Here is a 23,425-nt window from a genome sequence, read left to right as displayed (position 1 = left end):
TTTTTTTTTTTAAATAGAATGTTTACAAATACATTTTAAATATAAAATCATGTTATATTAATGGAAAATATTGATTGTTAGTCACTTTCGTGTTTTGCTATGCAATTATCAAATTGCTATACAAATTTGGAAAAATTAACGGATTGTTTAGCAGCACCGCTATATAAGTGAAAATCCTTAATCTGAGCCCTGAAGTTATGTAGTGCAATATGAAGTGAAGAAGTGTTCGTGAGTTCAACGGTGAGTTCAATTATATATATATATATATTTATTTATTTTTTAAACAAAAAACAAACAAACAAAAAATAAAACAATTTTTAAAAAAGAAACATTTTAAATACATACATTTAAAAAATCTAAATTGTATTTGCATTGTTTAAAGGCCTATTGAAACGACACCCTCCAGCAGTGTTTCCAGTTCTTCAGAGGCACGTCCTTTCAACTCGGATCAGCTGTAACCCCTGATATATGATAGAAGGATATGATCATGTTGTATTTGTAATGGTTTCTATTTTCTCTCTCAAAAGTTAGTATTCTTCCCCTTCAGAGTTGTGACAGCAGATAGTGTGCATGGTCAGGTGTGTCTGCCCAGACCACAGTGAAAACAGTCTGACTGATCTAGGCACTTCAGAAAGACTTTTTTTCCTGTTGCAATTAGACGTAATAGAGTACTGGCTGAATGACTGAAGTATTGTTGTGTTTTTGCTGTTTGTACAAATGATCTGCTGCAACAAAATAATTTCCTGTCTGTGAAACATAAAGTATATCTATCTGACATAGCAGGAATATAATCTCACAATGTAGCGCTGTTTTATGTCCCTCAGTGAAGTATGAAAAGAATTGGATGCCTCTGTGGCCCTCTGTTCATCTCTGTCAGCAGCACTCACAAGTAACAAGCATTAAATACATAAACAAACCTCACACTCTACATGAGAAAATGTATCTGACATTTCTGGCAAAGTAACTGGACTAAAAAGCAGAAGATGCTTTGTCACTCCATGAGTGAGTGTAAAGCTGTCCAGATGCTGCTCAAATGGAAACAAATCCCTCCTCTGGATTTGCCTCACTGTTGTTCCCCCGTGTAATCTTCTGAAAGTCCTTTTTAGAATAGATCGATCTTCAGGGTAAGTACAGCAGCCCAGGGTGGTACTTGTTTCAGCAGCAGTTGCCATAGTAAATCCTCTGCATTAGATTCTCAGTCTGGTCACTGCTCTGTTCTTCTCCTCTGTGTCAGGCCAGACTCAGAGCCATGTCTCCCATGCCTTCTTAGACCAGAGATGTGTCTATGGAAACTACTGGCGAGAATAAAAAAACATTGTCATGCGTTTCTATAAATTTATATTTTCCAGTTTATCTAAGAAAGATGAAGAGGAGAAAGGCAGAGATGAAATGGGCTTCCCTGTTTCTTCACAAGGTTCATTTATTCAAGCATTATTCAAGTCATACTGTTACTTTCACCCTCCCCTGGTGAAGTGGTCCCTGCCCTGTGTGGACGGTCCCTCATCTGCCTGAAGAGTGGCTCCAGTTCGCCTCAGTCGGTCCCTCTTCTGCCTGAAGAGTGGGTCCAGCTCGCCTCCGACGGTCCCTCATCTGCCTGAAGAGTGGGTCCAGCTCGCCTCCGACGGTCCCTCTTCTGCCTGAAGAGTGGGTCCAGCTCGACTCAGACGGTCCCTCTTCTGCCTGAAGAGTGGGTCCAGCTCGACTCAGACGGTCCCTCTTCTGCCTGAAGAGTGGGTCCAGCTCGACTCAGACGGTCCCTCATCTGCCTGAAGAGTGGGTCCAGCTCCAGTCTCCTCGTGTCCGTCTGTGAGAGTCGGATCTCTCCTTCACTGGAACTCCTCCAGGTTTCTACGCTTTTTTCCCAAAGAGGTTTTTTTTGTAGTTTTTCCTGGCCGAGAAGGAGAGTCTAAGGACAGAGGACCCTGGGACATCGTCCCTCGCCACCACAGACATTGTCTGACTTCATCGCCACCACAGACATTGTCTGACTTCATCGCCACCACAGACATTGTTGATTCATTTCTCCCTGTGGCCCTCAGAGGCAACTGTTGTTGTGATTTTGGGCCTTACAAAAATAAATTGATTTGATTTGATTTGACTTTTTATCATTGAACTAACTTCAGTTTCATACATTTAGAAGATGCAGCTAAAGCACAGACAACAGCTGACGTCAAGAGGTTAGACACAGAACTCTATGTGATGAAAACCGAGTCTGTTGAGAAGAACATTGATGTTTTGCTCAAACATGGGCGAACAGTACTGACTGTGGGTGTGGCCGGGATTGGAAAGACTTTTCAAGCCAAGAAATATGAGGAGGACAAGCAAAAGTCTAAAAAAACAAAACTGAAGATCTTTCTGGATTTTGAGGAGCTGAATCTTAAAAAAAACCAAAGTATCACAGATCTGCTCAATGACAGCTCTGAGGGTTTGAACATAAGTGTCAATAATAAAATGACTATCATCCTGGATGGACTGGACAAGTGTAAACTCCCTCTGGACTTTGAAAACAACCAGAAACTGAGCAGTATCACAGCAGCAGCTCCAGTGGACCAGCTGCTGACAAACCTGGTGCAGGGGAACCTGCTTCCTTCTGCCCGACTGTGGATCCTGACCAGGCCTTCAGGACAGAACAAGATCCCAGAGCAGCACATCCACACAGTCACACAGTGCAGAGGTACCATGACACCGTTTGTTACACATTGTCATATAGTTATTAGGGATTATTTGATTAATTGATAATCAGGATTGTTAGGTCACATCCTAATCGTAAGAGCTAAAAAACGATTAATTCATTTTATAGTTAAAAAGAATACATCTAAATTAAGGCTGGGCAATGCTTAAAATTTTTAATTGCGATTAATCCCATTATTTCCCTGATTAATCACGATTAATCGCATTTTTACGTGCAAAATTCAAAATGAATTCAAAAGAAGTGTAAAGTGCATCAGCATTTTTATTCAGTAGCAGTTAAATAAAATATTAAGTATTCACTTGCCACAAAATCCTGAGCCACAATCATTAAAGATGAACAGGCCACTTCGGAGGTAACGTCAGAAACATTGTAATCTCATTAAACATTAGACACTCAAAACACATTTTAGGAGCAGCATAACCAGTCTAGTACCAAATGTCCCTAAACCAGAAAACACTTCAGTACAGTTTTTAAATTCTTAGAACTTGACACTAAAGCGCCATAACATTAGTTGTGCAAACAAACACTTAACCAGTTAAATAAAAATAAATACATTGTGTACATTTTAACTTAAACAATGTTATCAAACATAAAACTAAAGCTTATTGCCACTGCCAGGGCATTGAAAAGAACCAGAAAAGTTTGTAGATTCCTAAAACTGGGTGTTTTTTTACTCCTCTGCACTAAGCCAGTTGCTAAGGCACCAGATTATTCACGTTTTCAGCTGATAAAGACGCGCCGGATCTCCCCAGCTACGGCGCCCGGCGGGACCTGCTCACGCGGGCCCCCGGCGGGTTGCCTCGTCTGGCGCCTAGCAGCTGACTTTGTAAAGTTAATAAATCAAAGCCATGATCCAACATTAAAATTCATTTACACCACGAGAAAAGCAACACAGCACAACTCCTCCACTGAGCATGTGCAGGACGACTCGGACGCACGTCATGTCCGTGTATTCTACGGACATGAGTCCGGCGCGTCTAGAACGCGCGTCCGGTGCGTTTGTCTTTCTAAAGTACACGCGCTCAAATTCTGCGTCGGGCGCAATTCGGCCGCAGCGGTTTGTACGAGGCTTTAGAACTGGTGCGGACCAGGGGAATCCGACCTGCGTTAATGCGTGTTAAAATAATTGATCGCGTTAAATAAGTGATGAGTTAACGCGATAATAACGCGTTAACTTGCCCAGCCCTAATCTAAATATAACGTACATTTTTAATCGGGCAGATTTGTTCAAATTTGCATTATTTTGTCATTTAAGAAAGTTCAATTTGATAACGCTGGTCACAAATCTGAGGAATAGTAATGAGTTAGACAATATTTCACTGGCAGTTATTCTCAAATACAAAATGAAGAAATGTAGTGGGATGTAATTGTATATGTGTGTATTCATACAGAGTCTGTGGAGCGCCAGAAGAGGCTTGTATCAAACCTGAAGGAAAGATTTAAACAGGAGCTCCAGACCACAAACAAAAGTCATCAGAAGAAGACAGACACAGAGCTCATGCTTATGAACACAGACACAAAGCCTGTGAACCTCACATCACTCTCGGGTTTATTTAAAGCAGAGAAAGGAGAGAAGGTCCGGACTGTGCTGACAGTGGCAGAGAAGGACTTGGACTGGTCTCACCATGTGCAGCAATTCATCCAAGACTGGGCCAAAGCAGAATCTTTGGTAGGATGGATTGTAAACAGTTTACCATCTTGGATGGGGCGAAAAGGTAAAGATGAGGTAGTCCTCCTGTTTCCACTCAAGCTATCAAAGCTTCCACCAGAGAATCTGAGCTTTGTGGAACTTCTGAACCAAGTCCACAAAGAAACTGAGCAGTGTGTCATGTCCGACTACAACAAGCTGAGCTGTGTGTTCATCCTGGACGGTCTGGAGGACTTTAAACTGGACTGGACCATGGAGGACAGAGTGAGAGATGAGCACGAGGCCGCCCCAGTGACTGTGCTCCTGAGCAGCCTGATCAGAGGGGACCTGCTCCCCTCTGCTCTGGTCTGGATCACCTCCAGACCTGCTGCTGCTGAACAAGTGCCCTCAGCCCTCCTGCACAGGACCACCCACATACGAGGTAACCCCGGCCTACAGCGGCTTACTGTTAGAGATGGACATACATTAACAGAAAGAGAATATTATAATGGTTTTGAAGATGTAAAATTAGAATTGATTTAAGTCAAAAATCTAGAAAAATAATTATAAATGAAAGGATAAATGTGTGTTTTCTTTGTCCAGATAAAAATGCCAAAGATGAACTCTCCAAGCAACTGAAAAACAAAATAAAGCTCAATGTGAAGAGAAAAGAGCTGGAAACTGAACTGTATGAGATCAAATCTGAGTCCAAAGAAGAACAGATCCTCTCCTCACTCTTATTAACCCGTCCCAAAGGGGGAACAGTGATCACCGGAGTCCCTCGAATTGGAAAAACCTCTCACTCAGAACACTTCATGTTGGATTGGGCTGAAGGGAAGTTTAAAATTGACGTTGACTTTGTGCTTTCAATTCCTTTGGCTGAGCTCAATCAAACCACACACAGAAGTCTGCAGGATCTGCTTAACCAGTGCGTTAACAGTGAAGTGTCCAAGGTCTGTTACTACAGTGAATATAAGATCATCATCATCCTAGATGGACTGGACAGGTGTGAACTCCCTCTGGACTTTGAAAACAACCAGGAACTGAGCAGTATCACAGCAGCAGCTCCAGTGGACCAGCTGCTGACAAACCTGGTGCAGGGGAACCTGCTTCCTTCTGCCCGACTGTGGATCCTGACCAGGCCTTCAGGACAGAACAAGATCCCAGAGCAGCACATCCACACAGTCACACAGTGCAGAGGTACCATGACACCGTTTGTTATACATTGTCATATAGTTATTAGGGATTATTTGATTTATCGACAATTAGGATTATTAGGTCACATTTTAATCGTAAGAGGTAAACAATGATTAATTCATGTTGTAGTTAAAAAATAATACATCTAAATATAAAGTACATTTTAAATCAGATTTCACTTCCATTTATTCTCAAATACAAAATTAAGAAATGTAGTGGGATGTAATTGTATATGTGTGTATTCATACAGAGTCTGTGGATTGTCAGATGAGGCTTGTATCAAACCTGAAGGAAAGATTTAAACAGGAGCTCCAGACCACAAACAAAAGTCATCAGAAGAAGACAGACACAGAGCTCGTGCTTATGAACACAGACACAAAGCCTGTGAACCTCACATCACTCTCAGGTTTATTTAAAGCAGAGAAAGGAGAGAAGGTCCGGACTGTGCTGACAGTGGCAGAGAAGGACTTGGACTGGTCTCACCATGTGCAGCAATTCATCCAAGACTGGGCCAAAGCAGAATCTTTGTTAGGAAGGATTGGAAGTAGTTTATCATCTTGGATGGGGCGAAAAGATAAAGATGAGGTAGTCCTCCTGTTTCCACTCAAGCTATCAAAGCTTCCACAAGAGAATCTGAGCTTTGTGGAACTTCTGAACCAAGTCCACAAAGAAACTGAGCAGTGTGTCATGTCCGACTACAACAAGCTGAGCTGTGTGTTCATCCTGGACGGTCTGGAGGACTTTAAACTGGACTGGACCATGGAGGACAGAGTGAGAGATGAGCACGAGGCCGCCCCAGTGACTGTGCTCCTGAGCAGCCTGATCAGAGGAGACCTGCTCCCCTCTGCTCTGGTCTGGATCACCTCCAGACCTGCTGCTGCTGAACAAGTGCCCCCAGCCCTCCTGCACAGGACCACCCACATACGAGGTAACCCCGGCCTACAGCGGCTTACTGTTAGAGATGGACATACATTAACAGAAGGCCGTGGCTGCAGAGCCGCGGCGCGGTCAAATGGCCTCATGACTAACCCTAACCCTAACCTTAACCCTAACCCTAACACTGACACTGACCCTGACCCTAACCCTAACCTTAAACCGGCACGGTCTAAAACGGCGCGGTCAAATAGCCCAGCAGTTTCAGGAGCCGCGGCACAAAATAACATGGCAGTTTCGGCCGCGCTCCGCGGCTCTGTGTAGACACTCCCTTAACGGAAAGAGAATATTATAATGGTTTTGAAGATGTAAAATTAGAATTGATTTAAGTCAAAAATCTAGAAAAAATAAATATAAATTTAAGGATAAATGTGTGTTTTCTTTGTCCAGATAAAAATGCCAAAGATGAACTCTCCAAGCAACTGAAAGACAAAATAAAGCTCAATGTGAAGAGAAAAGAGCTGGAAACTGATCTGTATGAGATCAAATCTGAGTCCAAAGAAGAACAGATCCTCTCCTCACTCTTATTAACCCGTCCCAAAGGGGGAACAGTGATCACCACAGGAGTCCCTCGAATTGGAAAAACCTCTCACTCAGAACACTTCATGTTGGATTGGGCTGAAGGGAAGTTTAAAAATGACATTGACTTTGTGCTTTCAATTCCTTTGGCTGAGCTCAATCAAACCACACACAGAAGTCTGCAGGATCTGCTTAACCAGTACTTGAACCGTAAAGTGTCCAGGGGCTGTTACTACAGTGAATATAAGATCATCATCATCCTGGATGGACTGGACAGGTGTGAACTCCCTCTGGACTTTGAAAACAACCAGAAACTGAGCAGTATCACAGCAGCAGCTCCAGTGGACCAGCTGCTGACAAACCTGGTGCAGGGGAACCTGCTTCCTTCTGCCCGACTGTGGATCCTGACCAGGCCTTCAGGACAGAACAAGATCCCAGAGCAGCACATCCACACAGTCACACAGTGCAGAGGTGAGTATACGCAAACATTTCAGCTCCTTTGCGCCGATTCAGCTTTTGTTCTGAAATTTGCAGAACAATTAGTAATTTTCTTCACTGTGAGTAAAGCACCAGTGGAATACTTCTGTAACCAGCAGCATGACAATAACTCAAATACTTCAAAAACAGGCGCAAAGATGCTAAACTTAAACATGTGCTGCCCGCTGGTCAAGTGGTTTAAGCAGCAGCACATATGCAGCCTCCTGAGTCCCAGCTCCAACATTTTGCTGAATGTCCTTCTACTCTTGAACCCATTTCACGTTAGACTGTTCTGTCTAATAAACCCTATGGGTCCCAAAATCCTTTAAATTGTACAGAGAGTTGGCCTTCTGGCATCATTAGCTAAATGACTTAAAAATAAAAATATGTGCTGCCTTGGTTTGATTAAATGTTCTTATTTATGATTTTCAGAGACAAAGAAGAGGCAGCAGATGTTGGTGTTCAATCTGAAGAATTTCTTTTCCCAAAACTATACTTTTAAAGAGGACCCATCCCACCCAAACCAGAAAAACACAGAACACATCAGACCAGACAGAGTGGATGTAAATGGAAAAAAGCAACAAATCACAATGTCTGATCTGTTCATAAAAGAAGCAGATCGTCCGATAAGAACTGTGTTGACCGCCGGAGAAGCCGAGGTCGGCAAATCTTACCTGGTGAGGAAATTCATACACAGATGGCTTTGTAGTGACAAGAAAGAGACAAAAGTATTATTTCTTCTCACATATTCAAAACTCCACACGCTCACACAAAATGTGAGCTTTGTGGAACTTCTGAACCGAGTCCACAAAGAAACTGAGCAGTGTGTCATGTCCGACTACAACAAGCTGAGCTGTGTGTTCATCCTGGACGGTCTGGAGGACTTTAAACTGGACTGGACCATGGAGGACAGAGTGAGAGATGAGCACGAGGCCGCCCCAGTGACTGTGCTCCTGAGCAGCCTGATCAGAGGGGACCTGCTCCCCTCTGCTCTGGTCTGGATCACCTCCAGACCTGCTGCTGCTGAACAAGTGCCCTCAGCCCTCCTGCACAGGACCAGCCACATACGAGGTAACACCCCCCTACATAACTGTACCTTATATTTAGGCCCGAGCTCCACAAGCTGGCCAAAGGTTAGGAAGTGTGAAGCACTAAACAAAAGGTAAAATGCACCAAATTGGTGCAAAAACAAGTACCGTATTTTCCGCACTATAAGGCGCACGTAAAAGTCTTTAACGTCCTCAAAAGCCGTCCGTGCGCTTAATAGTCCGGTGCGCATAATATATGGTTTATTTCTGGTTGTGCTTACTGACCGCGAAGATATTTTGTGTGGTACACGGTGTATAAAGAAGATTTGGGACATGAGACGCGATGCGCGAGAAGAGTTACAGTACTCCGGAACCGGAAGTCCCAACAACATGTGTGCAAAGCATTCTGGGAATAGTAGTCTTCTGCTACACACGGCTCACGCGAAACTTTGTCAAAACGTAAACAACATTTTCAGTCAGGCACAACGCAGACACCTACCGGTAAATGAAGGACCCCAAGAGTCCCAAGATGACTACTACCTAGAGACCATTGGATCTGTTATATTATCACAAGAAATGCGCTAAATTATCAGTCAACTGTGGTCAGAGGCCGGAAGGCAGGAAGGCCGGAATCATCACTGAACTGCCGCGTGGATCCGAGATGCGGCATCACATGACCAAAGAGATTTTAGCAAGGAGCCCTATCGGTGTTTTGGCTGCTTTTATCATTATGCGCCCCAGCAGACATTAAACCGGACACACGGGACAAAGTCCGTGCAAAACCAGGACAAATGCACCGGAACACGGGACGTAAACAATCGGGGCTGTCCCAGGTAAATTGGGTCGTCTGGTCATAGCTATGCGGGATTTGAAGGATTTGATGACGAGGAATGAACTGAAAAAGTGAGTGTATTGTATTTTACCTGTTGCAACTGAACGAGGCTGAGAGTTGTTGTGAATACGCTAACGTGTCTTTTAGCGGTAGCAGAGTGTGTTTTGATGTTGAACAATGTTGATCTGAATGAGTTGAACGCGTTTAATAAAGCTCAACTGACTCTGACTTATCCGTCTGTTTTGTTTATCGTATGCGCTTTATCGTCCGGTGCGCTTTATGTATGGACCAGTACACATGGTACACAGATAGCTGATGGTGCGCTTAATAATCCGGTGCGCCTTTTCGTGCGCAAAATACGGTAGCAAAAAAGCAATGAAAGTCATGTTTTTTAAATGAAAATAATAAATTATTTTTGGCCACACCATGTGACACAAAAAAAAGACAAAAAAAAAACCAAGACATTTTATCTAAACTATCCAAAAAAAAATATCTTTTCAGATCCTTCAAGTTTGTACTGGACAAATACTTATCTATTCATAAAACAGAAAAAAAGGGACTGTTATACAACCAAAACACATATTGATGCAGGTCTGAGGTAGTGATAGTGATCTGTTCCAGTTGAGCTCAGGAAGGGCTCCTCTCACGTCTCATTGCTGATCAGATCATGCTACACTGGAAAATAATTGAAAATAATTGAAAATATTTTTTCCTGAATTGTATTTACAGAGAAACCAGATGTTGTGAGCCAGCGTTACCTGAAGAGGGCGTTGATAAAGCGGTACGAGTCGGTGGCTGAAGGCGTAGACAGAGCTTCAACCACTGCGGTTTCCCTAAAGGACATCTACACTGACCTTTACATCATCGAAGAAGAGAAGGCTGAGGTCTACCAACAAAGTGAGACCAGACAGGTTCAACAGGGAAAAAACGTTGAAGTGCGGAAGGAGATCCCCATTAAGTACCAGGACATTTTCAAGGCGTCTGCTGACAGACCAAAAGATGACATCAAAACAGTGCTTACAACTGGAGTGGCTGGAATTGGAAAAACTTTTGCTTCGATGAAGTACATGTTGGACTGGGCTGAGGGAACGTCCAGTCCGAACATAAACATGACTTTCCCTCTTCCTTTTCGGGAACTGAACCTGAGGAAGGACCTGGAGCTGAGTTTGGAGGAACTTCTTTATGAGTTCTTCCCATGCATGAAGACATCAGAAATAACCAACTACGAGCAGTACAAAGTCCTGATTGTTCTCGATGGCCTGGATGAGTGTCGCCTGGATCTTAACTTTGGCCAGACCCAGATTTTGTCAGATATTGGGCAGAAAACAACAGTGAATAACCTTTTGACTAACTTGATACTTGGGAACTTGCTTCCCAAAGCTCAGGTCTGGATCACCTCTCGCCCTGCTGCATCGCTGTGTATTCCTGCGGACAAGGTCGAGCGAGTGACCGAGGTCAGAGGATTCAACGATGAGCAGAAAGAAGAATATTTCAAAAAGCGATTTGATTCAGATTTGGCTGAAAAAGTCTTGGGTTATGTAAAAGAGTCCAGATGCATTTACTTGATGTGTAAAATTCCTGTTTTCTGTTGGATCACAGAAAAGGTTCTGGAGTCTTTTGTACAAAACCATCACCATGGGATACCAAAGACTCTGACAGACCTGTTCATTCACTTCCTCCTTCTGCAGTGCAGACAGGCCAATGCAAAATACAATGAAGCCACAGAAGAAGGTTCAAAGATCTGGAATAAAAGAAATGTGAAATGCATTTTAGGTTTGAGCCAAATGGCTTTTGAAGAGCTGGAGAAAGGAAACCTCCTGTTCACTGAAGACGACCTGACCAGCTACGAGCTGGATGTGGAAGAATCAGCCGTCTACTCTGGCCTGCTCACGAAGGTCAGACGAGATGAAAGTGAAGTTTATCCAACAGTGTTTTTCAGCTTTGTCCATCTGAGCGTCCAAGAGTTCCTGGCAGCTTTTTATGTCTTCCACACTTTCAATAATGAGGGCAAAAATGTGCTCAGCTCCCCGCCCTCTTCAGAGCAGTCTGCTTCAGACTTCTACAAGTCTGCTGTGGATAAAGCTTTGGAGAATACAAACGGAGACTTGGATTTGTTCTTGCGTTTTCTTCTTGGTCTTTCGCTCCAGACCAATCATGATCTCTTGAAGGAGGTGCTAAAAATGTTTGAAAACATGGAGAAGATAAATAAAGAAACCATTGCCTACATCAAAACAAAGATTGATGAAAAACACAGTGACACAGAGACGAGCATGAATCTGTTCCACTGTCTGAATGAGCTCAACGACCACTCGCTTGTGGAGGAGATCAAGAAGTATCTGCACTCAGAGAAAAATGACTATGAATCCTTCTCTCCTTCTAAGTGGTCTGCGCTCACCTTCGTGTTGCTGACTTCAGATCAAAACCTGGACTTGTTTGATTTGAAAAAATATTGCAAATCAGAGGATGATGCCAGTGGTAAAAGTAGCAAAAACGGCTGCGTAAGTATTGTTTCTACTAATTAAATTCCCCCGCACACAATGTCACTCTTTAGACCTCACTTTACGTAGCATACTATGTCGCAACAGTTCATCCATGAGCATCTCTTTAAGACTCATTTCAAACTCCTTTGCTGCTCCTGCACCAGTAAAGTTCACTACCACATCTGGTATGGAAGGCAGAAACATCGCTTCTGAATAACATAGTGTGCGATACAGTACAATCTCATGAAATATAATTTAAAAACATGAATTACAGATGGTTTTCCATAACCTTCATTGCAGGTTAAGTTGGTGTGGACTCTCTGAGCGGGCTAGTGGTGCTCTGTCAAACATCTTAACGTCTCCTTGCTCCAATCTCACTGAACTGGACCTGAGCCACAACGAGCTGATGGATTCAGGCGTGGAAAAGGTCTCAGACGGTTTAAAGTACCCCCACTGTAAACTCAAGATTCTCAGGTGAAACACCTTTATACTCACAGTTTAGCTGAGGTGCCCACACTACACTAAAATAACACAACAGCAGTCAGTGTTTGGAAGCATGACTGAGCGGATCATACCTATGATCATACATGACTTTTCTTTGCAGCGTCTCAGCTTCAGGGTTATGGCCACTACTCTCTGTGTTTGAATTCAAAAGGTCCCATATTATACATGATGGGTCATTCTATAGAGAAGGGACATCAGTAACAACTGTAATTTATTCATAATTATTTTTGAAATGGAAAGAATGTTATAAGGTTATAAAGACAGATTAACAGATGGAGCAAAAATCTGTTGCTTCTGTCTAACTCTATTAGAAAAGAAATAGATTTTCAAAGTTAGGGGCCAGGGGGGCCAGATAAATGTGTTGTTTTAAACCTCGTTATTAGCATGTAAAACAATTTAAAGTACTATTATCTTTTATTTGATATGAAGAGCACAAATACTGAATTCCTCTAAACCAGAGATCATGATCTTTCAATACAGTTTAATTCAATATAATAATGTTTCTAAGATACAAAATAAATACTGTTTACAGCATTTGACATAAGGAGATCTTATGGAATATATAAAATCACAGCCTACAAAATAAACTAACACATATACATTGCCCCGATGCTAACAACTCCAAAGGGCAGGGCTTTGGATACTTCCACATTGACACAGCTTTTGTTGCAAACAACTTTAAAAAGACTGAATTGTGGACTGAGTAGAGATTGACGCCCGCCAACCTAGATATCACTTTTGGCGCAAAATTAGACCGGGCATTTCCGAGTACAACGTGACCGAACAGAGCGGGCCAATCAGATGCCCGCTTTCATCGAAATTAGATCACGGACACCGCTCGGCCAATGAAACTTAAGCGATGAAAATGCCCCAAATATGGCCAAATTACTAGTTAAATCTTGATTTTTTTTCGAGGAATTTAGATACAGGGGCACGGCGGGCCCCTCCTAATTCAAACCCCAGGCCCACTGGCGATTTGAGGGCTTACGGCCCCCGGGCCCCCGTCTATTTCGCAGCCTGACATCAGATTCAGCAGGACAGAAATGTCTAAAACCTTTTCATTCCGTTTGTGTCCACAGGCTTGCAGGCTGCAGGGTTTCAGAAAGTGGATGCATGTTCCTGATTTCAGCTCTCAAATCCAACAAGTCTTCTCAACTGGAAGTGTTGGATTTGAGTTACAACCATCCTGGACCAGAGGGAGAGAGGCTGAAAACGTTGGAAACGGATCCAAATGTAAAGCTTAAAGAGGTTTGGTAAGTCAAACGTATACACCTAATGTGAGGCCCCAGGACCAGCCTTTCCCACAGCGAAAGAGGTGATCTAAACTGGCCCCTTATATTCACAAGCTTTAATGTTCAACAAAACTGATCTAAAATAATTCTATTGAACCAATCAGATAGTAAACCAATGTTCATGAACATGTTTCCTCTGCAGTCTGGACCACTGCTGTGCGCACAGATTAAAGTCAGGATTAAGGAAATGTAAATTGTCCTTTCATGAAGTGCTGATTGTCTTATTTCTGACCTAATGTGAGGTTTGTACCTGTGTTCAGACACTGCAGACCTGACCTTTGATGCAAAGCTGAAACACCCAAAGATCATTTTTGAAAATCAAAAGGCTCTGATCCGTGAGAAAGTGAGTGTGAATATTCCTGAGGCCCGTGGTGCGGTGAGCGTCCGTCATGTCTTCTGTGAGCAGGAACTGAGTGGGCTGTGCTACTGGGAGCTGGAGTGGGATGGAACCGTGGGCATCGGAGTCGCCTACAAAGGAGCTGCAACTAAAAATGTCTTAGGCTTTGACGACAAGTCCTGGAGCGTGTTCTGTTCAAATCAGCCAGACAATTGTCTAGAGTTTGAACAAAAACAAGCCCGCGTTCCAGTAAAAAACCAAAGGAAAATGCTTAAATTTCCATCTCAGAAAATGGCAGTGTATCTGGACTGGCAGGCTGGCACTCTGAGCTACTACAGTGTCACTCCAGAAGAGCTCTCCCTCATAACCACCTTTAAGGCTACGTTCAAACAACCTCTGGTGCCCACTTTCTGGATGCTCTGTGGCTCCGTCACGTTGTGTTGAATTCTCGAGACTCCAGACCATTCTACACTATGTGTTTTTTAATTTCATTTTTGCCAATGATAAAATATCATGTCTCTATGCGGGCTGGGGCATTTCATAGGTTCATAGGTTCTTCATTAGTGCCCTCCCACCATGAACTCTAACAGCTGTTACTATGGAGTCACAGTTGTAAGTGACCTGCATCTGACCTCAGACCTTTACCAGGGCTGGAGCAGGAAGCTGAAGGAATTTGGACCTACGTGGCTCTAAAATAAGCAGAAACACGTTTTGCAAGTTGGAATAAATAATATGGCCCTGTGTGTCCCACTTAAACTAAGCTAAGCTAGAAGACGAAGACCTTACAGAGAGGAAAAGGAAGATAACTTTACCCTCTCCCCCATCAGCGTGATGTGGACTGAAAAACGCTCAAGATAAGCACTTTTTGCAGCTTTTATTTTGGCTCAAGGACGAGCTTCAAATCGGCCTCATCTCTGGACCAGTGCAACTGCTTTTGGAGGAAAGCCTCAGAGCCAAGGATAATTCAGGTTGTAGCTCTGGTTGTAGCTTGCTCACATTTTTGACAGTTTGGCTGATAAGATCTTCTTAGAATCAACTTTAACACACAACAAGATAGATCTAGAACAATCATATCTAGTGTCTTCATCTGTTAATCACTAATTTGCATATTCCATATTCATATTTATCTGTTCAATTATTTGGTTACTAAATCTTCATAAACCGTATTTGGTTAAGTGTTCATTTTATTTACAGAAAAGTGGTCAATGTCATGGTTACGTTCTCAGTCATTTTGAAACATTATTCATTTAGATGTATGATCTGAGTATTGTTAATTGCCTAATAAAGGCTGGTGCCCCACATAACTCTTAAAATATGATGACAAACATACCCAGACTCCTGCAGCGCGTCACGTTTGAAAGAATGTTGCACTCTCATAAGTGAGGACATTGTGCCTTCGCACAATCAGCCTTTTCTTTTTTAATTATCAGACAGTGGAATCAACTCCCAGATAGTCTGAAATTGTCTGTAGATATGAATAACTTCACTCGAAACTTGAAAAAGCACATCCTAGATAATCAACGGTGCCAACATCAGCCAACTTAGTTTTTATCTGTATTTTTTTATCTGTCTGTATTAATTCTGTAACTCTTAGAAATTAATTTGTTTTATAGTGTATTTTACTGAGCTAATGTTAATGATGAAATGTAACGTGTTGTAATTGTAATGAAACGTGTACTTTTATTATTGTAATGTATCTTTTCTCTTGAAGATTAATGATTTTGGTCCTTGACAAATAGAGACTAAACTAAACTATGAATAACACTGCAGTACTTGTACTAGTAGAATTACTAAACATATTTGATAATGCTATGTTAATAAAATGGCTAAAATCTTAACTCCACAAAAATAAAATACATTTGCAATAATCTAAGGTGACCACACCACAGATCAGAGATGTAAGGTCTGGATAAAAATGTTTAGTGTTTTTTAACCAAGAAATTAAACAAATTAAACAAATTCTTTACCAAGAATCAAGTAAATAAACAAAGCAATTATAACGCTCTGAATTTTTTTTCAGCTTATAAATCAGAACATTCAAGGGGAATAATGTATAAATTATATAAATGCATTAATAATTTGGACAACTGCTCTACTAAATACATGAAAAAACAAATGGGAACGAGAAGGTCATCTTGTGTTGACGGATGAAGAGTGGGAAAGAGTGTGTACATGCCAGTGGAGGAACACAAAGTCACATGTCCGGAGGGAAAAATGTGTCAGTTATTTTTATAACACCATGTCAAAGTGCCCATTACTCACAGGGAAATGCAGACTGTTGGAGAAACTGTGGCAGCAGGAGACAAACCACTATCACATGTTCTGGAACTGTCCTGTTGCTCCATGGTTCATTTCAGTCTAATACTTTAGTATTAGACTGAAATGAACAATACTCTACAGACAGGTCCTGACATTGCCATTCCTCTCTATCTTAGAACCATGAACTTGGGCCTCAGAACTGCCATGGACACAATAAACCTTCGGAACATACTTTGGGGAAAAAGCGATCAGCGATCACGAACTTACAAACAAACATCAGACAAATGGAAAAATTAACATTTGGAGTTATTTTTGGAAATTGACAAATTTGACAGACTTGTGTTCTTTTTATTTTGTTTTTTGCTCTCTATGTTTCTATGTTTTGTAAATTGATAAATAAATAAATGAATACATAAAATAAAAATGTAAATCAAGTATCTAGAATCTAAATTTTAGAAAGCTACACCAGGTCATCAGAGTAAACAAATACGTCCTGGTATTAACTCAGGACTGAATTGGGACATCGAGTCTGATCCATGGTCTGAACCAGGACACACCACAAGATGGCGGTAGTGCACGTGGTGTCATTTCCTCCACGAAGCAGGAGCCAAAATGGCGGCTCACGGTAAGTGTTGTTTTATTTATTTTTCTTTAAATGTATTTTTACACAGAAATCTTTTGTCTATTTTATTCCAGACACTTTATCTTTATGAAAGCATTTCTAATCCATATTTGTGCTCGTGCTGATGGTTGTGCTTTATCCCGCGCTCCGAGTGAAGGACTTTCAGTGAAGTAAAGCCTAAACATGACATAACCATTTGCAGCAATGTGCTTTTTGAGTTTGCATCTTCTGTTCTCACATTTGTCTCTCTACATCGATCATTCTCTTCTGTTTGGCCCTTCTGCTCATGTCCTCCTCTGTACCACACTCTGGCCTGTTTGTCTCTTGTTTGTCTCTTGTTTGTCTCTTGTTTGTCTCTTGTTTGTCTCTTGTTTGTCTCCTGTTTGTCTCCTGTTTGTCTCCATGAACTAAACGCAAGACAAATATATTAAACTGTGAAACATTCCACGACATAAAATGACGTCACTATTTTAGGCTTCGGCTGCAATCACTGTTTGACTAATTGTTAACAGTTGACAATAAAAATAGTAGCAGTGAAAAAAGTGTTTAATTGAGCCAATGGCGCCTAATAAAATGATTAAAATGTACAGATATAAGTTTAACTGTACGACTATTATAATTCCCTTTATAATGGCCCTTTTTATTAGAGTGTAAGTGTGAAATGGGGGTGACAGAGAGGGGAAGATATGTACTTTTTGTGTACATAGTAAGCCTAGTTTTATTTTTACCCAATAGTAGGTTTAAATGTTTTTTTCTTGAACGCATGCCCTTCATGATTTGACATATCTTGTTTTATCATTGCTCATTGTTTTATGTTGCATCAAGACAAGTTCCCATGTTTGTGAATTCTGTTCGTTGGCAATGGCAATAAACCTTTTCTGATTCTGATTCTAAGAGAAAGTGAGCATTAATCCAGTCTGTTCTGTGAGAAAAACCATCTGACACAAACATTTGAATCCCGTCTAAGCTTTGGTCACAGTAGAAAATGAGTTTGGTCAAAGAAGAAATGACAATGTAATTTAACCAGATTTTAAGTAACATTCATTCATACATTTTAAGTAACGTTTATTTATTTCCTTTCCATCTTTCCAAAATGCAAAACATACTTTTGATTTAAGTTGATTTTTACTTTAGATCAACAATGGCTCTAAAACATTTTTTTTTGTGTGGACAGACTCTAAAACACATTCGAAAAGACCCTTTTATAACAAAGACAGCAGCATTATTAAATAAAACTGTCAAAAAAGACTCATTGGACTAATTTAAGACCATTATTATTTTCATCAATAATGGACTGTTTTTGTAAATATTCTCTCTCTTTAGTCACTATAGGTCAATATTAACTTGATTAATTGCTGAACAGTCAATGACTAAAGTAAAGATCTTCCCTGTTCGACTGCTCTGTAAATGTTCAAACATCTCAATCTGGAAGCCACACGTGTCAGACTAAATGTAATAAGATATTTATGTATTTATTTATGTATTTATTTATTTTTATCTTTATTATTTTTTCCCCTTCATCCCTTGTTGGGTTTTGTCTATGGGAGTTTTTGTTTATAGGAGATCTTCTACTGAAAGTGTTTTTTCAAACTTCCTATAAGTGATCTGTTCTTTTCTTCTGTATCTACCTCTGTATCTCCCTGCATTGCACCAATGAAATTTCCCCACGTGGGACAATAAAGGAATATCTCATCTTATTTTATAAATTGAGGTCATATCAGTTTTATGAAATTATGTTTTGTCTCTGCAGAATTGCTTCAAAGCCTGGTGCTCTACTCCCACAAGAGGCGGCCTTAAAGAAGAGGAGCTGCTGCCATGTCGTCGGAGGAGGACCCCGGCCCCGTCTCCTCCGTCAGCCGAATGAGCCAGTTTGAAAAGGGACAAATCGTGGGGGCGTATTTGGGCGGACTGTCTGTGAAAGACGTGTCCCAGATGTGCAACGTCTCCTGCCACGCCGTGTCGGAGATCCTGGACGTGTACAAGCTTTATTTAGACCTCACGCCGGGGCACAAGAGGAAGAGCGGGACGACCGTAGCCATGGAGACGAGGAAAAGGCGAAAGGAGGCACGAATCGGAGAGACTGAGGACACGCCGGTGAACCAGACGAAGGAGACGGACACGCAAAGGACCGGGATTGGGAGTAAAGCACGGTCCAGTAATGAGGATGGAAAAGAAAAATGACATAAATACTAATAACGGACAATGGATACAGACATGAGGAGGCTGTATGTATTCACAATCTTCATCAAGATCTAATTGTATTATTAAAGAGCTTTTATTTTTTACAAAACACATTTTTGTAGGGATTGCTATAGATTTGTCTGAATTTGTCATCTGCAGATATATATCGGCCACAACAGTAGAACACTCCTTAAAAATGATACTGAATATGTTATTAAATGTAATTATTCAAATCCTGCATTGAATGCACTTATTTTTGTGCAAATGTGATTATTTATTATTTGTCTACTAAGTTGATCTTTTTTTTTTTTTTTTTTTATGAACCTTATATTTTGTGTTATATTTAGTGGTAAATAAGTTGAACATTCCTAATATATTTGGTTGTTGTCTGTAACTCTTGTTTGACCAAAGTCTTTCTCATCTGTCAGTAAAGTGAGGCCCAGGTTACGTTTGTGCTGTACCACTGGATTTATATCAACTGCCTTTTTATTACGAGTTTTTGCACTGAAGTATTTTTTACTGGGATTATAACATACAGATAGTATTCTATTGCTGGGTTTCAGATGGCAGCCAAACATTAGAATACAGATATAGACTGGGGCAGCTAAAATTATCCAAATGCAGATTTTTGGGTCTAATATAAATATTCAGGTTCAACATTTGAGAATTTACACATTCACCTCTTGTATTACTGCAAACATCTGAATCTGAACTATATTTGTTCACCTCCACTTGTATTAAGACTAGAATGTTGTGATGTCATCAGAAACGCAGGAATAACACCTACATTTAGAGTCGGTGTATTTATGGGTATTTCTTTTCAGAATTCGCTACAGAAAAAAAAAAAGTTGATCTTGATTTTTGTTGCAAAATACAGAAAACACATGAAATACCATGCTTTTTTTTAATCAATGTTTCATTTTAATGTAATTTACTTTTTGCCACAGTATATTAAAAAAGCAAAAACACAAACAGAAACCGTGTCCACCTATGAATAACAAGTTTGGGACTTTTTTGGAGTAAAAAAGAGGTGAAAAGCTGTTATGGAGTGCATGACAAATACTGGTACATGGATATCACTTATGCCTCAGTGTCAGAGCATTGCACGTTCCTCTGAGTTGTGCTTGAACAACGTTGTGTGTCTTGTGGTTTGATACTTCGTTCATCCTTCGTTTGTTGCACCACATTGATACTTCATTCATCCTTCATTTGTTGCACCACATTGATACTTCATTCATCCTTCATTTGTTACACCACATTGGAACAAGGACACTGTCCAAACCAAGATCAACATCTGAATGATCCAATCTTTCTCAAGCTTTTCGAAACATTTCTCTTCATTCTAAAACAAAATTTGGGAAAACAGACAAATAACTCCACAAGTTGTTTATTTATTAATTATTTATTTATTCACAAAAAAAAACAGTAATGGTGAACAAAAACAGCAGACAAAAACACAGATGTTCTTCTTCTTTGATGTTTTTTTATATGAAGGTTATTTTGTGTTTTCATTAAGATTTTTTTTTTTTACATCAATGTTTGTTTGTTTCGAATCATCGAATCTAGTAAAAAATATTAATTGTATACAAATACGATTACTTTTTTTTTTTTTAATTTGATGTAAAAAAAAATCGTAAATAAAATAACAAAATAACCTTCATAGTTTTATGGCGGTGAGTATCCAAGCGTTACATTACCGCCACCTACTGTAGTTGTACATCTTATTCTTTAGACTTTATTCTTCAGAATTCATTCTTCCGACTTTAATCTTTAGATTTTTTAATCAAGAAACTTCAGAGCGTACGCGTGTGTGTGCGTGCGTGTGTGTTCATGTTATTATTATATTATTGCATATTAATGTGTTAGTATGCAAGTTGTTTTTCAAAATAATTAGATAATCTGCTTGAACATTAAAACTAAATAAGCTGGTATTTCTGATATTTTGGTATTTTGCTCTTAGATTCAAATTACGACTTAATATCTGATTTTAATACTGAATTCTGAAAAGTAAATCTAAATGACCAATGACAAAATGTCGCTAATAAATACAACAATAATACATATCAATAATTCCTACTTTATTTGTTTAAGTGACGCAACCAAAACACGACGTAAGGAGCGTGCTGCGTCATTGGTAAACACAGCAGAAGATGGTGTACGTGTCCAACGGTCAGTACTTTCTCTTGATTCTCTCAATACACTCAAAGATTTAGACACATTAACTTGTCCGGTGCTTTATGGTAACTAATATTAACAGTTTACCGTGTTGGATTCTGAAATAGTTTATGTAAAGAGTCCAAACCAAGCTGGAGCTAATGATGCTAAGCTTGTTGGCTAACAGATACCGGAAGTACATCTTGTACAATAATGTGTCGGTTACGGGCCTTAACTGTGAACACTTAAATGTGGTTCTGTGGAAAGTGTCTTACCACTAATGTAAACTCAGAGCCTGGATTAGATGGAACACTGGACATTTATCTTAAGGGCACTGGATGCTAGCCAAATCCCTATGAACATTTTAAAATATTTTTTACTGTCGCCCCTCGAGGCAACTGCTGTTGTAATTTTGGCCGTTGCACAAATACATTTAATTCAAAATTGAATCATTTCACGTTATGTGGGACTTTGGCCAGTTGACATGTATACAACGTTAGCATTAACCCAACTAGCCTGGCAACTAATGATTGATTTACAGTTCAATTATTTGATTATTGACGTTCTTGTAAGTTAATTTATTAATCCATGAACTAGTTTTAACCCTAAATTTAACATGAACCTTAGATTGTTTTGTGCTGCTGTAGCGTACACCACACTTTAACAATTAGGAAAAGTAATGGTCAGAAGATTTGACAGCTAAAATCAGTTACACAATACATCACACAAGTTAAAGTGTGTTTTATGAATTGTATATCCAAACGTACTGTTGGCTGGAAATAAAAATGATCTAATATAATGATATGTCCCATTATAGGCCAGGTGTTGGACAACAGGACTCAGTCTCCATGGAGACTGTCTCTGCTGGCAGACCTGTTCTGGGGCGCAGTGGAGTTCTTCAGCCTCTTGTAAGTACTGCATAGCCTCTGTAGTAACCTTGAGTGGCCTTGTATTATAAAACCACATGTTGTTTGCGTCTCCAGTTTTAAGACAATCATCAATCCAGATATTTCCAAGAATGGGACAAGCGCCACGTCCCGGTTCAGTGATGGCAGAGGGTGAGATATGTCAACATGCCTTTATAAATGTAGTATATTGTGGATGTATTTTGAAAGATATGTGGCTGTTAAGTTATAAAATACTATAGAGCCCGGGATCAAATGTCCAAATAATGTTATTAGTCAAATTAGCCTTGTTTGTGTACAAGTTTGCTAAATGTCCAAAAGTAAACCAAAGAGCCGGAGAACAGCACAATCAGCTGCTGGGTCACTCCTGGTTAATACATTTATAACGCTCAGAATGCTTTTAAATGAACTCTACTTTAGTATATTTAGCATCTACACGCCTGCACTGCTTTAACATTAGGCCACAATCCTGAGCTCAATAAGCCAGTTTCTTTGAATCGACTTTTTCAGCTGTAAATGCTTTGGTTTGTTTCCCCTGCAGCCCCCCGGGGCCCCCTGGTGGCAGGAGGAGGATGGGCAGAATAACTCATGGAGGCGGTCCCAATTCTCCACCAATGGGAGGAGGAGGATGAGGAAGGTAGAACTGAATAATACAATTATCTAACTTCTATGATAAAGCCTGATAAACATTTGGGGAAATTGTATTGATATTGACAACTCAGCAGTTTTTTGTGGGTTTTATGTCACAGTTCTTAAAGTGTTTATGTACAGCTGCAATTATAATAACAGTAGTTCGATTTAAAGGTGCACTATGTCAGGGTGAGAAAAAGTGACAGTGGTAGTACAGGGTAGTTTACAATGCAGTTATATTTAATATATCATTATAGTTTAAAAAACGATTTTAATATATCTCATTATTATATAGATATTATTGCTGGACATTTTTACTCTTTGAGCATATGAACTTTGCAATGAACCACTTAAAATTTGAATCTATAACGGCTTTCTTGAGGTTTGAGTTATCATTCAGTGTTTAACATGTGTCTGTCCTCTGCAGGTAAATGCCTGCACTGTGAGTGTAGGCGTGAGGTCCAGCTGCTGACTGTCCAGTGCTGACCTCTCTCTCCAGCTGCTTCTGTGTCCTGCAGTTTATGAAGCTTCCTCGGGAACTCCTCAAGCCAGGGTCCGGGCCGGCCGATCCGCAGCTCCTCCCCCAACAATTTAGTGAATTTGCTTGTTATTATGACGGTTGTTGACATAGTTTTATCTTTTTGTTTCAATAAAATATGTGCTGTTAAAATGGGATTATTTCTCTTTTTTTGAGTGAAATGAGCAAAATTAAAAATAATTAACAAAATTAAGGCTGTGTGACATGACTTTTGAATC

General features: G+C 40.3%; 2 protein-coding genes across 3 annotated transcripts; both read left to right on the top strand.

The window, feature by feature from the left end:
- The first annotated feature begins 4,394 nt into the window (after positions 1-4,394).
- LOC140363575 (uncharacterized) lies at positions 4,395-14,384 on the top strand. The gene is made up of 11 exons (XM_072450210.1): positions 4,395-4,761; positions 4,923-5,519; positions 5,767-6,444; positions 6,840-7,439; positions 7,878-8,516; positions 10,035-11,803; positions 11,915-11,970; positions 12,086-12,259; positions 13,369-13,542; positions 13,724-13,770; positions 13,842-14,384. The coding sequence occupies exons 1-11, from the start codon at positions 4,395-4,397 to the stop codon at positions 14,360-14,362; spliced, it is 5,622 nt and encodes a 1,873-aa protein (XP_072306311.1). The 3' UTR covers positions 14,363-14,384.
- A 6,695-nt stretch (positions 14,385-21,079) lies between these two features.
- selenok (selenoprotein K) lies at positions 21,080-23,344 on the top strand. Of its 2 annotated transcripts, XM_072448521.1 has the most exons (5): positions 21,080-21,149; positions 21,952-22,042; positions 22,118-22,192; positions 22,581-22,676; positions 23,097-23,344. In XM_072448521.1, exons 1-5 carry the CDS (start codon positions 21,131-21,133, stop codon positions 23,098-23,100), a joined length of 285 nt encoding a protein of 94 aa, XP_072304622.1. In that variant the 5' UTR covers positions 21,080-21,130; the 3' UTR covers positions 23,101-23,344. The 2 variants fall into 2 exon arrangements, with proteins under 2 accessions (XP_072304622.1, XP_072304623.1); XM_072448522.1 differs by lacking the exon at positions 23,097-23,344 and having other exon boundaries at positions 22,581-22,680.
- The last annotated feature ends 81 nt before the right edge of the window (positions 23,345-23,425 follow it).

Source organism: Eucyclogobius newberryi, unplaced genomic scaffold, assembly GCF_026437365.1.
Source record: "Eucyclogobius newberryi isolate DKJ021-1_F unplaced genomic scaffold, fEucNew1.0.hap1 SCAF_17, whole genome shotgun sequence".
NCBI classification, from domain to species: domain Eukaryota; kingdom Metazoa; phylum Chordata; class Actinopteri; order Gobiiformes; family Gobiidae; genus Eucyclogobius; species Eucyclogobius newberryi.
The sequence above is the reverse complement of the archived record's forward strand: the minus strand, read 5'-3'. Positions and strand labels throughout refer to the sequence as shown.

Coding starts and splice junctions, on each gene's coding strand:
- LOC140363575 (XM_072450210.1), top strand. CDS start 4,395: ATGGGGCGAAAAGGTAAAGATGAGGTAGTCCTCCTGTTTCCACTCAAG. Junction 4,762..4,922: donor CAGGACCACCCACATACGAG/GTAACCCCGGCC, acceptor TTCTTTGTCCAG/ATAAAAATGCCAAAGATGAA. Junction 13,771..13,841: donor AAAGTCAGGATTAAGGAAAT/GTAAATTGTCCT, acceptor ACCTGTGTTCAG/ACACTGCAGACCTGACCTTT.